Source organism: Nelusetta ayraudi, unplaced genomic scaffold (genome assembly GCF_046127955.1).
Source record: "Nelusetta ayraudi isolate G7.1 ecotype Tasmania unplaced genomic scaffold, CSIRO-AGI_Nayr_v1 ptg000050l, whole genome shotgun sequence".
Classification (NCBI taxonomy): Eukaryota; Metazoa; Chordata; class Actinopteri; order Tetraodontiformes; family Monacanthidae; genus Nelusetta; species Nelusetta ayraudi.
Window position 1 is genome coordinate 278103 of NW_027466100.1, and position 17465 is coordinate 295567.

General features: G+C 46.0%; 1 protein-coding gene across 2 annotated transcripts in view; it reads left to right on the forward strand.

The window, feature by feature from the left end:
- Positions 1-17465, forward strand: part of cacna2d2a (calcium channel, voltage-dependent, alpha 2/delta subunit 2a) — a 159970-nt gene that overhangs the window by 100505 nt on the left and 42000 nt on the right. For both annotated transcript variants that reach the window (XM_076037164.1, XM_076037165.1), the window contains 3 exons: positions 2396-2534; positions 15258-15389; positions 15644-15701. In XM_076037164.1, coding sequence (XP_075893279.1) covers positions 2396-2534; positions 15258-15389; positions 15644-15701 — 329 coding nt within the window. The remainder of the gene's footprint in view (positions 1-2395; positions 2535-15257; positions 15390-15643; positions 15702-17465) is intronic.

Below are 17465 nucleotides of genomic sequence, written 5' to 3' on the forward strand. Positions count from 1 at the left end.
TAGCCCCGGCCGAATGAAGGCGTGAGTGAAAGAATCTTTGAAATGTCATCTCTGGCCTTTTCAGCCTTTAATTAAACCTCGAGAACCTGCAGATAAAATTAACAAATTGGGTAATGAATCGAGCAAAACAGGTGGTGGATGGTGGTGGAAAATGAGCCAATCAGTCTTTCCTGTGCGGATTTATTTAGCTCCTAATTAGACGCTGCCTTGGTTAATTATGATTGGGCTCTTCTGAAGAAGGCAGAAGGAGAAGAGGGGAGAAAAGGCTTCCCTGCCCGACATTCGAGACAGAATTGGTGTCACACTGAGTGATAAACAAACACCTCAACTTCATACTCAGTGCCGCTGAAAAGCCAGCATCATTAACCTAATCAGCTTTGCTATTAATGAAGAGTCTAACCGCCCCTTCAAATGCACTTCACTGTTCAAAACTTGAGGTCATGACTTTTTTTTCTTCTAATTTAACAAATCAGTCATTAATTGACCAACATTTTAAAAATGCACAGCAAAAACAAGCTCACGTGACATTTTGGGTTTGGACAATTTGTGTGAGTTTTTCTTGTTTATTTCATACAGCGCTTGTCGCTGATGTGTTCACATTACCGTTCCAGATATGATGCATACTGATGATATATGCTTTTACCCCTATCGTTCAGAGGTAAACAAATGTTGCTCCATAAACAACCTGAAATTGCAACAGCCTTTCAAAAAGCCTCTTTATTCATCCAGCGATGCTCTTCGACAAACAAGAGCCCAGTGAGGCATTCAAATACCCCTAATTTATCGCACATAAAGTGGAAATAAAGAATCTCAATGTATGTTCACCTAAAAGAAAAGTCAGTAAAACTCTACCAGGACATGTATATGTGTATATCTATAACACTTGTAAGCTTGCGTATTTACATATATATTCATATGCATATTGAGAAATTTCTGTCTAATGATTCCCACTTGGCTGTGAGTGTCAAGTTAGCTCAGTCCAATCCAAACCATCCGTTGCTTCATAATGTGATGGCTATGGTTGATCGAGAGCCGGTTTGTCACGCCACGCTATTGTTATTCAGTTTGACTTTTGGCGGGACTCGTGCAACTCTATGCCCACTCATCCCAACGTCAGCTTGTAATTGCATTTTAATAGTCAATTAAAGTTGGCCCATCAATCATTTTTTGCACGGACGTCGGGCTTTGATTTAATTTCTCCAAAAAACAAACAGTTTTTTCTCTCACGTCAGATCCAATTACCCCACGTTGCTTTATTTTGAAATGAAAGTCTGCCTCACTGTGGTGTGTTTTCAGCTCCCCGAACACTCTTATTGTAAAGTAAAAATATTTTTTAGCGTAGCGGGAAGGCTCGGGGACTGACCAGAGATACGATCAGGGTCCTGTTGTACAAAAATTCAATGAATAAAGGCTAACGAAGGATGACTAATAAAGGGAGAGTGTTGCCAGACTGTGCTGAGGGCTACTTGTGTTATGGCAGCGAATCAAAGAGCTCAGCGCATGAACACACAATAATTAGGTGGTGTTTGTTTTAGAGAGAGAGAGAGAGAGACTCCTGCTATGCTCTGCTACGTTTGAATTTGTGAACGCTCATCCTTCAACGTGGCCTCCTCCTCCTCTGTGTCACTTTCCAAGGATGCCTCTTTGTGAGCCCTCTCAGCCCGCGCGATGAAATAAGATCAAGAATGCGCAAAAATGAGCGAGCGAGCGAGCCGCAGAGTCGGGTTGTATCTCGCTGCCATTTTATTTCACATCACACAATCACTTCCTCCTGTGGGAGCAGGCACAGATTGTACGCCATTGATAACTTATCAAGATAAAGAGCTTAAATGCCAGTTTTGCTCTTTTTTTTTTTTTTTTTTTCATCCCGTGCCTTTCTTTTGATATCTGACACTTTTTCGAATGCAGTTTGTGTGCCAGGCTTTTCTCGTCGGCCACAATGGCCAAACCGAGAAGCCGTGAAATGGCCAAGATAAATTCCAAACGTGCCCTCTGTTTGTTTTGAGGTTTTTTTTCTCCCCCAACAATCACAGACGAGGGAAGAGAGCCAGCCTGATAGCGAATGTGCTATTCCTGAAGTGGTGGGAGACTAAACGGCCATTAAGTGTTAGTCGCAAGTTGTTGGTGAGGTTAATTTGTATGGCTCCTGGTGTCTGGGCGATAGTCATCATGGGTGCTAATGAGTTTCTCTGTTCAGCGTCTGCTCCGGCACCAGCTGCTATTCTCTGAAGGGACAGAGCCACTTTCCACTAAAAGAACAAAATGCCGGAGAAACTGGAGGTTCTCTTGCACAAATGTACGATGATAAAGTCAATGAATTGGTTTTAATCTTTGCTTGTGTGTGCGTGTGTGCGTGTGTGTGTGTGTGTGCGTGTGCACGTGTGTGCATCTGCAGGCAGAGGATGGAGAAGAAGAGAACCCCCTGGAGAGCGCCACCTCGCTGGAGCTGGAGTTTGTGGACGATCCCAACTTCAAAAACAAGGTCAACTACTCGTCCAGTGCCGTCCAGATCCCTACAGACATATACAAAGGCTGTGAGTATATAGAAAATAACTTGCTCTTTATTAGCGCTCTCATTGAGAAAGAAGCAGTTTGTGTGATGTTGGTGCCCAAAAAATGTGCAGCAGTCCAGGAGAAGATGAGAGTAGCAGCGCCCATCAGGGTGTGCATGGTGAGATTTGTTACATGACAAGATGGGCTTCATTTAAAGCATCTGTAGCTTTAGTAATGTTGCATATACTGGGGCAAAATCAATCAAATCAAAAGTTGTTGTTTTTTTGTTTTTTACAATAACTACAAGAAGAAACCTGATGAAAATAGATTAGAATGGAACGCCTGCCTCATTTCTGTCATGAAACAAAAACTGTAAAGTTTTAACTGTTAAAAGTCACTGAATGAATGTCATCATAATCATAAACCAAGGCCAGGATCAGGCTACACATCATTTTTTGCCCTTCACTGCGGTCACTATGTCAGATTACACGAACATGGAGTCATAAATTTGTTGTGTGTCGGCGAATGGCCACACTGCCAGTGCGACACTGACCACACAGCAGCCAAACGTCTCATTCTGAGGTCTTTGCCTTCGTCTTGTCGAGGAATGTTTATTGAGGAAGTGTGTCTGTCATGTCAAAATTCGGGTTAAATTTGTGTAGTCAGATCTTGGACGTACTTATGTGTGTTCTAAATGGACCCACTTGTGTACAACATGAGAACGTTTTGTTGCCAGTTTTTGCCAAAATTGAAATTTTTGTCAGCAAACCAGTTCCATCCGGTTGTCCAATGTAGGTGTCAAGGCACCGCCTGTCCTGTGCAGAGCGATTGTTCGTTGTTGTTGTTGCCCTTGAGGTTCATGAAGCTGAGGTCTGTGCACAGATCGTGTGAAGATACAACTCACGTTCAGCAGTTGCTCCCTCTGGCTATCTGAAATGTCTCCTCATGATTTCATGCAGGCCAACTTGGTGCAATTCAACCTGTTTGTTTCAGTCGGGGGATCAAAAATCTGACTCGCTGTATTAACACGGCTGATTTAAACCTGTTGGAAGTAGTAAAACTGGGAAGGCAACGACATGGATCGGGGGATTCTCCTGCATCCTGATCAGCTCTGAAGGTCTGCAGCGATGACCTTCGCAGTGGGTTGCGCTGTTGAACTTGCATCATTCTCAACAATGTCCTCTGCTTTAACACAGCAACAAATATTATATAAATAAATAAATAAAAAAAGCAGGCCAGTCCTCCCACCAGATTGTCCTTGCTTTGATTTTTGACCAGCACTGCACACTTCCTGCCAGTCTGGCATCACGCTGGCCCGCAGACACACACCAACCTCCCTCACTTTGCAGCTGCCAAAACGGACAAAAGGGAACACATGTACCTTCTGGGACTTTCATTTTGCTTGGCATCTTCCCTCTGTAATCCACTTCTAACCTTTTGGACAGCCTCTGCCGAGCTCTCGGCACACTCGGAAAGCAGAGCACGTGCGGAGTGACAGCCACTTTCATGTGACAGTTCTGTTCCTTTCTGCTATTGTCTGCCGCTTGTATGTCACATCTGCGTGCAGAGCCGCATGTGGATGTCTGTGCGCGTGTGTGCGGGAGACACCTGTGGCTCACACGTGTGTCTAAACAAAGGCTTTTTGCCTTTTGTAGTAATCCAAGATAATACGGAGTCCAAAATGAGAAAATGGAAGGAAACAGCCTTTTGCTGCCCATCTGAGGATGTCTAGGTGACGCCGCAGTGGCCTATTAGTGGGCAGCGTCGCCACGGGAATAAGGAGACATTAGAAAAAGCGCGCACGCTGCTCCACCTGCGAGCATTAGAGAACCCTCCAACTGTTTCACCAGATAAATCTTGTCAGAATTAGACACCCCTGCTTCAGGAGGAGGTGTCAGAGGCCACGGCTAACTCAAAATAGAGCAATCAGGCCTGAGCATTGTTCCCAGAGCCATTTTCCAGCAGCTCTGCTCCCAGCGTCTGAAGATAATGAGTCGGAGAATAAAGGCCCTCCTGATTGAGCCAGGTGGAGAGACGGAGGGGTGGCAGGGGGGGAGGGGGGGGGGGGGCTCTATGGGTGGTCTTACGCTGCTTTTTTGTTCATTTTTAAAAAAAAAATATATATATCTCCACTTTTCCTTGGACATTGTTTTCTATTGATGTTGTTGGGTTTTGCTCCCTTTGCGTGGTCTGCTACGCCCAGATTGCCAGCCGCAGATTCCGTGCCAGCTCCGCCAGAACCGTGCGGGCTGCGCTTTAGCCACTGGTGATGGGAAATGTTTGAAAATGGGATCCTGGCAACAAGCCGGCCAAGCCGAATAACTCGGACACGGGTGTGGATATTAGGAATTTGCCGCCTGCGACGCTCAGCAGCGTAGCAGCCAATTGGTTTTACAGGCCCCTGATGTTTCTGCATGAATTTAAATCTATTATGAACTAAATAAAAATGTAGTAATAAAGGACTTTTGGGGCTTTATTTAAGGCAAAGGGAATTTTTTCCTCCACCAACTGTAGCAACTGAGTATTGGCCGATGAGTTAGACAAGGAAGTAACCGTCCACACGCTGCACACTTGCTAACTTCCTGCTTGTTATCACTGCTATATTTTGGCTTTTTTTTTTATCCAGCTTCCAACTGTATGCCAGGGGAAATTAATGCATGTGCTTTAGAGACACATGGAGACCGGGGGATTATCACCTGCATGTCACGTTGTTTTCCGGTCGTGCCAGTCAGAGGCTGCAGGGCGCCGTGGAGAGGATGTCGAGGGGGAGAGTGGCGTGGGCGGATCGTTGACCCTGGTTCTGCAGAAGTTCCCGATGTCCAGGTTACCAACGGGTCCAGCGTCTGGCCGAGCAGAAGCAGGCCGTGTGGGTGGGCAGCGGCGCTCGGGGAAAAAAGACTGGCCAACTGGAACCCGGTCCGGGCTGCTACATCGTGTTCGCCGGCTTTGATGAAATTCTGCAAATCTTGTTTATTAGCACTCAAATGCGGGAGTGGCTCGCTTTGATTTGCGCACGTTGTTAATGCACTGAATACATTTCCCCTCCGGCGAGCGGCGGAGTGAATTGCCAGTCGCGGCGAAATGGGCGTCCTTGGAGATGGGCTGCGAGATAGAACGGACGGGGCGGGGGAGGCATGGCGAAAGGGCGGCGATGGGAGGGTGAAGGAGAGCAGACACTTTAATAATAGAAACCATCAAGAGCAAAAAATAAGAGCTTTCGTTTTCCTTTTTTTTTTTTTTCTTTTTTTTTTTGATTGTGAACCTTTCAGCCACTAAATGAGGCAGCGCATGCGTCCCGGTTTGATTTGTCTGCAAGGCCCCGTGTCCGTTTATTGAGATTGAGAGTGTTCCCTGTGCGCAGTAATGAACCATTTTATGATTCATTATCTCGCCGCCGATTCCTGCTGCCAAGTCCACAAACTTTCTAATTAGCGGAGGTCAAACATTCGCACACTTTCCCTCTAATTAGCGTCGCCTATTACAGGGTGGACATCCCGACATAGCCGGGGGAGAATGCGCGGTTGTGGGTGGCGCCGTCTATTAGGCGGCGACAGACGGGCTTTATTCTGCCCGTGAATGTTGCAGCGATGGTGAGGAAGAGGAAGGGATTTGCTGAATAATTGCAGAGGAAGGACTCCGGGAATATAATCCTGGGAGTAATCACCGAAAAATAAGGAGGGAAAAAACAGCGAGGGACCACACAAATGACTCTCGGGCGACTATTCTGTAGATTCAGCTGAATCCCGCCGGTAATTGGACCCGAGTCGGAACGTAGATGGGAATATTAAACCAGATTGGGCCGTTTTGCATTAGCATGTGCGATATGCGTCGGAAATATCCTCCTTTTTTCCTGTTTTTGTGCTTGAAAAAATGGCGGCTGTCATTTTGCGCGCCTGGGCAATCGCACGCTTTTCACCGCGAGGGTGTTTTCACGCGGGAGAATAAGCGGCCGACGTTCCTCGCGGGGGAATAAAGGACGGCGGCAGGGAATGCACAAGCCCCTTTCAGTCAAGTTTTAATCTGCGGCGGGCCCTTAATGGCGCTCGCCGTGTGAAGCTCCATTGTCAGGAGAGAATGGAGAGGAACGGCGTACTGTAGGTAAAAGAGCGACTGCGCTGCGTTGCGGTGATTCACCTGCTCTCGTGATTCCGCCCTGATCAGAATCACTATTGTCCGCTCCAGCCACTGTTTGTTTTATTATGATCAGTTTTAGAGGGTTTGCATCGTCAGGCCGCTAAAGATGAAAGAAGAACCTTTTCCGTTTTCCATTTCGCCAAGTTTGATGTTTAGATAAAAGAAACAGTTGGGTTGTTTTTCGGCTGGGAGGTGCAAATTGGAAGAAAGTAGAGAAACAGAGCCGCGCTGTTTTATGGAGATTGAGAAGAGTGAGAGCCAGCTGAAGTAAACCAGCACTGAAAGCTTCTCCAGAGAAAAGTATTTGGTTGTGGATTGTTGCTTTTTCTCTCTTTCCTTTGCACTGAGAGTGTCACAATCTCTGCAATATTTTTACATGGGCCTCTCATTTACAAATGATTGGAATGAATGGAACATTCGCAGTGCTTAAGACTCAGACTGCTTAGTTAAAATGACTTTAGTTCAGTTTAGTTAAGTCCTGCATCAGTTTTTGTGCGTTCTCTCTGATGTTAATGCATTAGTATGAGAAAAAGCATGTGGCATAAAGTTTTCTTTTGCTACTTAAAGCATCCTTTAGCATCATTGATTTCCTCTTAGATTTCCCAAACTGTCCAGACAGCAGACGTCTGTGATACGTCTGACCCGACTTCTTCACTATTGGTAGCATCCTCATAGCCTAAAAGTAGACCTCATTGTGTGCAAATGGAGCTGAAATGTAATTTAGTAAGTGCTCAGCTATTTCTTTTTTTTTTTTGTTTAAAGCATCATTTTCCAAAGCATCAAAAAATAGGCCAGCCAACGACTAAAAAAAAGAAAAAGAAAGAAAAACTTTAACTCATTTAAAAATGTAATTAGAGAAAGAGGAACAAGGCTCTAAATCAGAGCGTTCGCTACCCTCTCAGTGTTGGCATCCATTTGGCTCCCGTTCTCAGGTCTGCAGTCAGACTCCTCCGGGAAGCTGCAGGCGAACAGGGAGACAAGGGCGAGGGGGCGGGGGGGGAAAAAAATCATCATGTCCGTGTTTGCAAAGCACAAATTGCACGGGGTGCGTGTAGCGCGCGGCGGAAAATTGAGTGCAACGGATACAGCAGGCAGAAAGGCAGGGGGATGTCATCGGAGATTTGGACGGGAGGGAGAGATTTGCATCTGCGGGGTTTCGTTTGAGCGAAACCTCCTCTGATGTCTCTCATCTTCCAGAACGCGTCTTGGGGGAGGCGGAGGAGATGTCGGGGTAGAGGGTGGGGGGGGTGGGGGGGGGGAGTCTGCTCGTCTGGCCCGCTACCGGAAGGGACAAAGGTGACTCCTGGCGGAGGCGCTCGGGCCTGTTCTCTGAAGGGAGAGCGGACGTGATGAAAAGAGGCAGTGACAGTTTCCGCTGGTTACGTGGTGGAATTATATACGCAGGGGTTCCAATTAGTCAGAGTTGCCAAATTAGCGCGGGCTGCGTCTGTCACCTTTAAAGTTGGGGGGGCCTTGAATGTCGGGATTGGCTCTAGCTAAATGAAAACTGTCGTGTGTGTGTGTGTGTGTGTGTGTGTGTGTGTGTGTGTGTGTGTGTGTGTGTGTGTGTGTGTGTGTGTGTGCACAGACAACACAGCCGGTGTTTGTTTCACTGCGCCGCAGGTTCCCTCCAGTGGAGGAAGCTTGACGGGAGATCGACTAGTCAGCTCGCAACATCAAACCACATTGGAATGTGTGTCGGGGGGGGGAGTGATTTGTGGATGAGAGGTGAGGGGGGGCGGGGGGGTGAGTGAAATGGAATTGGAAATAGTTGAACCCCCCACCCAAAAAGAAGAAAGAGGGTATAAACACTGCGGGGCTGCCTTGCTCGCTGTCGTTTGATATTACAGGCTCCATCTTCCTCCGCCTGCCACTCCTCACCCTCCTCACCCTCACCCTCACCCGCACCCTATAGTCGGTGCCCAGTGAAGGAGCACTATCATTTAGCCGCACGCTAATTAGAACAGTCAGCACAGCAAACTCCCACTTCACTCACCAGCAGGCTCGCAAATTACATTCCGCGTGTTTGTTATTTCTTTAGAAATAATTAAAAAGAATATTCGGAGGAGCTCTCCGGAGGCCCGGCAAACTCTCTGCCTCCTCCTCCTCCTCCATATTGAATAATCATCCCTCCAGAGAGAAATTTATCTGTGAGCTTTTGCAGTTTAAGACTGCCGTTTAGTGGGGGGGGGGGGGCACACAAGCAAAACGCTACTTTACTAATGGCAGACAGAGGAAATCCTCCACATGCAGTTTAATGCCAATTGGTAAATGCTGCTGTTTCAGTGGCAAAGCAATGTTGCAAGCATGTTTTGGTGTGTTGGAAAGATTACAAATTAGGCTGCGTAGTTTCTTTTGGATGTTTTTTTTTTTTTTCTTCTCTCTTAAGCTACAAAAAGACACATTTCGTTTCTTCTCCGGGAAGGCGGAGACTTTGTTTTAGCTCGTCTTTGTGGACGTGTGAGCCGCTGCCAGCTCCTGTTTCCGTCGCTCCCTCCCCAGGATGAAAGAGTTTAGGGTCCAGGGCTCTTTAACACACTGCCAGGCCACAAAGCAAAGAAGAGGAAAGAAGGAAAGACAGGGAGGGGAAACAGGAAATGGGAGGAGGTTAAAGAAGCAAATCGGGTTGGCAAGCCAGAGAAGAACACAAAGGGTTGCGGAGTTGGTCTTTTTTTATTTTTTATTTTATTTTATGCTGACATTTTGTCCAAAAACAACAAAATATCTTCTCATGTATTTCAAACAAACAGGTTGAAATCTTCAAAAACTGTCATCACTGGAAGTCACAAGTCAATTCTGTCAAGGTCAGCGAGCTCAGCAGATTTCATACAGCACTAAAAAGTCTCTTTGTCTCAATGACACATCAACGGCTCAGGTGAAACAACCACAGAGCCTAATCCGTGCTGTGGACGGAGGAGAAAGCCTTGAGAAGCTGCAAACTGCCGGAGATTTGCCATCGTGATCAGCTTGAATTTCACCAGCCTGTTATGTGCTGCAAAAAACGACACTTCTCTTGATGAATAGCTTTGGCCGAGATGGCTGCTCAGTGAAGATCCAGAGCTGGCGACATTTGTCTAGAAGTGACGTCACGTGTGTGTCATCACAACAGATAGACGGGGAAAAAAAGTCCAGCGCTTGGTCAGTTTTTCCAAAGCTGATCATGTGATCACTCCGTGGGGTGCTAATGGGTCTGACTCTCTTTAAGGGCTCCAACTTAATAGCTTGCACAATTACCATTACGGCCTTCTTAGAAGAGCCACTTGGGTTCCCATAGAAGACATATAGCAGGTCTCTGTGCTTTTGTCTTTCTTTTTCTTTTTTTTCCTCAGCCACGTGAGCCCTACAAGCCCATTTATATAATGTTGCGTTAATCCAGAGCATAAGGTGCAGATTGGGTTTGGACGACACTTTATCTCAAGTATATCGCTGTGAGTAATGCGGGGGGGGGGGGGGGGGCTGCTGAGAAATGATCTGCGCAGAAATGCCCCATAAATTCTGCTCATAATTGTCCCCCTCCCCAACACCACCACCACCTCCACCCTGCTTGCAGTCTTGCTCCACAATGCTGCAAAGCCCAGGGTGCTTTAAATCCCAAGTAGGGGGAGGAAGTATTACCTTTAATAGATGGCAAGGGGGGAGCACACGCGTCTTTCGCGTGAACGATGAACACAGCCCCTGCGCTCGGGGTGTGGTGTGTGTGCATGTAGGAGGGGGGGAGGTGTTGTCTGGATGTTTGAACACATATAGAGATACATACCCTCCATCCCCGAGGGGCAAAATGTGTCGTTTTATCTACTGTCCGGAGAAGTCACGATACACCCTCAGTGAATTAATCACAGCGAATTAGCTCGCCGTGTTGTCTTATCTCTGATGTGCCCTTTTCAGTAGAGAACACCTGCAGTCAGCGTGTATGTGCACGCGCGCGTTTGTGTGTGTGTGTGTGTGTGTGATTTCAGAGTTGGCCTCTTGCATGCTAACCTTACACGGCAGCTGGAAACGTTCAGTTTTTCCAACCACAAATTGTTTCCTTATCCGTCTTGTTTGTGTTCACTCCTGGTGGTAACTTTGCGTCAGATTCCATATCCAATCCGGGGCAGTCAGGTAGCATTTTTATCCCAGACGGCCCTTTAAAAACGCCGCACATGATGATGAAGAAATCCAGGAAGTGGCTGCGAGCCTCTGCGCAGCTTCAGAGAATAGCGTGGATGCTGCAGTAGCTGGTGTTTTATCTGAAGTCTTTGCACATTTTCGTATTATGAATAGAAAAAAAAAAACGAAACTAAAGGTGTGTTGATGCAAAACGGCCTCATGTAATGTTTTATGTCATCATTTGCACGAATAGGATGACTGAAGCTGTTGCACCTTTGGCTAAACCAACAGGAAGAAATGTGATTGGTCGGTGCACAATTTACACAGGCTTCCATTTCGGTGGGGGGGGGCTGCTCTGTACCATAAGGCTTAATGATGAAAAAGAAGAGTTACGATATCTTCTCTCTGGAATGCCACATTAAAGGGACAATATGTGATTTTCACCATCGTCAGATACAAGGAGATAAAAGATGTGTATGAAGCTCCAGTGGCGTTCTTTCATCTGGGGGTAGAGCATCACATCACACGTCCTAATGTCTGTGGATTTTAAACCCTTTCTATCTTCTTGTTTATAGCAATTCCGGCCACGTGTCTGAGTTTGTGCATATATACCTTCGGGGAAGAACCACCTCTATTTTTTTTTTTTTCCTGGGAAAACCAGATAGCAGAAAGCGGAACGAAAGATTGCGCCCTAAGGTGACCCTCTGGATTTACCCGGGAGGGAGCTGCAGAACATCCTCATGAAACGACCCAGCATGATTCCAATGCTAACGTTAGCATGTCTGGCTAGTTCACTCAACATTCACAGGCTTGCGGCATCACCTGCTGACGTTGCCTCTCGACATTTTCCATCACTCCCTCAGCGGGTGTTTGTAGCTTTGAATATGGGAGGGAGAGGGTGGAGAGGAGAGTGCGAGTGGCCGTGGCTCCCAAAGCCTCTCTTTGTTGGTTCACGTGTACCGGTTTGGCTCAAACCATAAACAAAACTATGACACCATCAGGGACCCTAAAACATTTTTTCCTTTGCCGCATTGATTTGCGCATTGGCGGTGCAGTCCAGTCGGTCCCAGTTCAGAGGTTTTGAGGTTGCAGGGTGTCTCCGTGCCCCTGGCCCTTCCCGGGACATCTATCATTACAGAGCCAGTGGTTTGCCTGATAAGAGCTCCCAGGATGTCTCACAGGCCGCTGCTCACCAGCGCTGCTGTGATAGCTCGTGCTTAAAGGATAATACTTTTTACACGCTAATCAGATGGCTCTTTGACCTCGGAGTATTGCACGGCCGAGATGAAAATTGAAATGCACGGTTTGGTTGGCCGATAATCTCCACTCACCAACATGAGTAATATAGAGCCACCGGTCGTGCTGATATCCATCGGAGTCATGGGAGCAGCAGCCGCCGCAAGTTTTCAAATTCCAGTTCAAAGTGGCAGAGTTGTCTCTTCCCTGCTTCACGCTTTGGACTTTCCACTCAGCGCCATCTGGACTTTTGGCAAATGTAAATGTGTTGCTGGGAGAGGGACAACATGGAGCTTTTCTGCCTCCTAATTTTCCAAAAGTAATGGAAGTTTATGGAGAAGTGATTTTGCAGAAATGAATCCTCATGTAATTACAACAAAGCTGTGCATTGGTTTTACCGAATTTAGCCCGGCATAATAAAAAGCAATATAAAAGGTATTTGATGCACTTTTATTGAGGCATATTTGAAAAGTCCTGCTCGAAATACTGTATATCTCCTGTACACACAAACTGTTTTTTTTTTCTGAAACCTTCATTTGATTTACAGTGACATAAACCTCTTCTACAAGGTACATAGAAAAATCTGCATTCGTAAAATTTAAATTTAAAAAATACATAAATATGGATGAGTCCTCAGTTTATGTAGGTTACTTGGTGAAGCAAATCCCCCGAGGAGTCTGTACTGACTCAGAGCTGTGGAAGTGACAGATTACATCATGTTGTGTGTATGTGTATGTATATGGAATGAACTTCTTAAGCAAAACACAACACCGCTCTGCATCAGTTGTTTCCTTTATGATCCTCACCCTGGCTGATGTTTTCTGTATTGAAGGTTCTTTTATTTCTAAGATTTTCTCCCTTCCAGTTTATCACTTCCTGCTTTTGTTACCCAGCCTTCCATCATGTTTTTGGTCTACTTTGGTTTTTCTGTGCTTTGAAATTGGATTTTTTTTTGTTCTTCATCTTTTCTTTTCTTTTGTTGGCTTTTTTGAATTTGACAGTATGATCTGTGTTTGAGTTCCACCTGCCTGAGCCCTGCCTGAGACCTGCCTGCTTCCTTTTGTTAAACATTTTACTGTTATAATTACAGGGCTTTAATATGTTCTTTCAAAATCTGACTCTAGCACGTGAAATCTGCAATGTCTTTTTTTACGTGTTTGGGGTTTTTGCACTCTAATGGGCAAAAAATATATTTTTCGGTCTTTTTGACGCAATCTATTCACATAGATTGCTTTATTTTTGCATTCAAGTCTATGAATTATAAGGGAAACGAGTTTATGTTTTTTGTCCTGGTGGTGGTTATAGTAATTGGACTCAAGTATTCCCTTCCTGGCGCAGCATAGTTCTGCCACAGCTGGAGTGTGTATTTATTTTATTGTGAAATTGAAACCTTGAAAATTCCTGAAGTGAGAAGCATCTATTGGGATGATGGAGATGAGCGGTGGTGTTATTTTATTTTATTTTTTCATTTTATGGGTTCGTGCATTGTTGAACAAAGAAAGAAAAAAGAAACTTTCACGCATCCAAAATAGAAAAAAGCAGAAGCAGTACATCAAGGATGACAGGTGACAATAGTGTGAGGCAGGTGTGTAGCCAGTGATGAATCTGGGCTGGCCAATGACCTCTGTGTCACTGACTCCTCCATATTTTTAAATGAATAAATTCCTGTCAGAGAAGGAAATAAACGTCACATAGATTTCTGAATTGATTTATTTAGGTAGAGTTGATTCCAAGAGTTGATTGGACAACCACTCTCCAACTCATATCAGCTCCAATCAACTCAGTGGGCTTTCCACCGGGCCTAAAACCATGGCTGAACAGCAATCCTTAATGAGTTATGACAAAAGAGCAGGATTCAGGGAAAAGATGAGCCATCCCAGCTTTTTTCTGGCCCGTCGAAAATGATATTTCTGTCCGAGCCACTCGTGACAGAGGCCAAACAAGGACGGCACGGCTTCCCTCCCATCTGGAGGGGCTTTGTAAAAAAAACAAAACAAAACAAACTGATAATCCGAACTCCAGACTTCCCTCTCTAATACAATTGAGTTCATATCTCTCATCGGAAAATACTTTTTTGGGCAGGAAGTTGATTAAAAACACATTAAAAGCAAGTCTTTTTTTAAAAAATTTGTTCCGTTTGCGTGCGGCCCCTCTTATGAAAAAGGTCGGAGGCAGACACGAGCACCCACTTGGACACGATTGTGGTGTTTCTTTTCCACACCTGTCCCACCACAGCGCCAGTGTTTTATCCCCCCTCTTGTTGACTGGATGATGAATACGTCCCCCCTGTAGCCGTAAATCTGTTTTTACAGAGCGCGGCTGACCTGCGAGATATATCTGCGGGCCCACATTTTAAGTCGGCGCTCGCATTGGCGCGTCAAGCAGGGCACGCACATAGACATAAACACACACACACACAAAGAGGCAGAGAGCAGACTATGCTGTTTTCCCGATCGTTTGTCTCAGCCGTTCAGCGTCCCCGCGCCGCATCCGACGCAAACGCTCGCCGCGGACGTTCGGCGGAATGTAGTTTGCATGCAAAAACATTCCGGAGCTCCTCTCTGTGGACTCCATGCTCTGCGAGTGACATCCGACCCCCAGCAAAGTCACCTCTGATTCCTCCTCGGCTTGACTCCTCTCAGATCAGCCAGATTAGGCCGATACCCTGCCTCAGCAACCGCCCGTCTGCCTGCATAAAACCATATTTGCTGCTGCTGCTGCTGCTGCTGCTGCTGCTGCTGCTGCTGCCCCTGTGGACAAGGTTATCCAGAAGGGGAATTCTTCTTTATTATTTCAGTGAAAATTTGGGGGTCTGTGTTTATTTTGAGTGCAGAAAAACCAAGTGTAGGGGGGAAAAGAAAATCAAAATTTACAGTTATAATCCGATTATAATGATATTTTTTTTTTTTTACTGCCTGTAGTTAATTTTTCAAATATATATATATATATATATACACTTTGAGGGACTATTGCACATAATCAGAACTCATTTACATTTTTCCTCCCTTTTTATTTCAGTTCGATAACCAGAGGGCTATTCTCTGTGTGTGCGTGCTAGTGTGTGTGCGTTGTTGTTGTTGTTGTTGTTGTTGTTGTTGTTTCTGCAACGGGGATTTATACTGTCCTCATTGCAGAAGGAACCACAAAAAAAGAATTCGATGCTCGGGGACACGGGAAAGTGCTTCGACTGAAGTTGCACATTCACTGTAGTGAGTCACCTCATGTTTGTTTATCTGTGTGTGTGTGTGTGCGTGTGCGTGTGCGTGTGCGTGTGCGCGTGTGCGTGTGTGTGTGCCCTCCGACAGCTCCGGTCATCTTAAACGAGTTGAACTGGACGCAGGCGCTGGAGAGGGTGTTCATCGACAACCGGCGGGAGGACAGCTCGCTGCGCTGGCAGGTGTTCGGCAGCGCCACGGGAGTGACTCGATACTACCCAGGTAAGGCCCCGCCGAGTCACGCCTCCTCCACTCCCCACCTCGGAGCTCGCAGCCGCAGCCTGATAATGTCTACATTGACCCCTCCCCCCCCACCACCGGGGCCTCCTCGGCGGAGGAACATTGGCAGCCTCTTATCAGATGGCTGTAACCTGGTCACTCGATAGACGGAGTGAAATTATGATGGCTTTGATCTAATCTGACCCCCGGGCATCCTCGGCCGCGCCGCTCATTATTTCTCCTCCTGCCCTCTCCAGCCACGCCGTGGAGGGCACCAAACAAGATTGACCTGTACGACGTCCGCAGGAGGCCGTGGTGAGTAGGCGCTTCTGGCGCTGGAGCTTTGGTTTGTGTTTCGTTCGTCGGCCGTCGAAGGGCAGCGACGCCCTCGTCCGTCAGCGAGGAGATAGTCACTAATCATCAGCGTATACGCAGCATGTTCAATCAGTACGTTTACATGACACTGGAGAAAACCAAATTACCGTCTTAGTCCGACTGTGATCGGACAACTCTGGTGTTAGTCCGACTTTTGATGGGAGTTTGAGAACTTCGATTGGAATCGGAATTGGAGTTGGAACTCCGCTTGAGACCCCAGGAAAGGCGATTGGAATTCGTATTTCTCCGCCATTAGAAAAATTCAAGACATGAGCTCCTTCAGCGCGAGGCGCTACTACGAGTTTACGGATAACTGAGGACACAACCGAGAACCTTTTTACTTAATTCGTGTTCTCCAAAAAAAACACACTTCCTGTAGGCTTGAAACACCTCCACAGGTCCACAAAGCTTCTCAAATGATCCATGTGTTATAGGTAAACGATGCTCACTGGTTCTAAGCTCCTTTACATCTACCAACACACTGTGCTGAAATGTTTTGTGACGCTACAACATTCTAACACACTGTTTCATCTGTGGCTAATTTTTCTTTTTTCGTTGTTTGTGATTTTGGAGGTCATACGGGCCTTTGTTGTTATTATTTTCTGTTGCACTTCAAGGGGCTGCTGCAATTTTTTTTCCCATCATTTTATGTCTTGTAGATACCAGAAAGCATGACTCATGAATGAATCACTTCTCAATATTTATTGCAAAGTGAATCTTTTGAACATTCCCAAAGTAAGAGACGAAAAAGAGGGAAATGTGGTGTGTTTCCATCACTTTGATCACTGTTGCAGAAAGATGGGAGCATAAAGCCAATCACCATCATAAACAGCCGTGATGTGCGCTCACCCTTTGCAAGTCCAAACTTATTTGGCAGATGTTGTGATCTCGCTTTGCTCCTCGGCTCTTTGCGGGCTTCAAAATTCACCCCAGAGTTCGTGGTGGTGAAGCGGCCGAGGGTTGACAGGACAAGATTGTGCGTCTCGGCGGGCCAGACAGTCTTTAACCAACACAAGCCGCCAACAGAGGAGGAAAAGTGCCGAAAATTGCAGAAATTCATCTTGTCGTGGCCGCACCTGGGCTGTCAGTGGCGGCGGCGGCGGCGACAATGTCATGCTGTTGAAAAAAGACAAACCGCCGGTCCGAGTGTTCACCCAGTGATCACACACAGACCCACTCACACGCATTGTGTAAACACATTAAGTTTGTTTCCTATTTTAATGAACATTCATGCCGCATCCGGCAAGCATTTAATGTCTTGTCAGTGCATCATTTCATTTATTCATCATTGAACTAAATAAAGAGCGGTCTCGGTCGTTATTACATGCCGCTACACTACAGAGAGATGTTTGTTTTTGTTGTTATTATTATTATTATTATTATGAAGTAGCTCCAACCACATACCAGCACATCAGATGACTTTCTGAACGTGAACACTTGTATACAAGAGCAGCCCTCGCAGCGCAGCATTAGATTCCCTTCCCTGCCTTTTGTCTCCTGCAAAAACATCCTCGTGCTCCTTCTGTCCCGGAGCTACGTAAAGGATTTCTTATTTAATGGTATGAGATCAAAACGATTTCCTGACCTCTTTTATTCATTTATTTATTTATTTATTTATTTTTTATCCCAGTTGGCGATAATGTTGATGCATTGCGTTTGGCTACAAGGACAAAACAAGATAAGGGCCAATGCATTTGTTTAGAG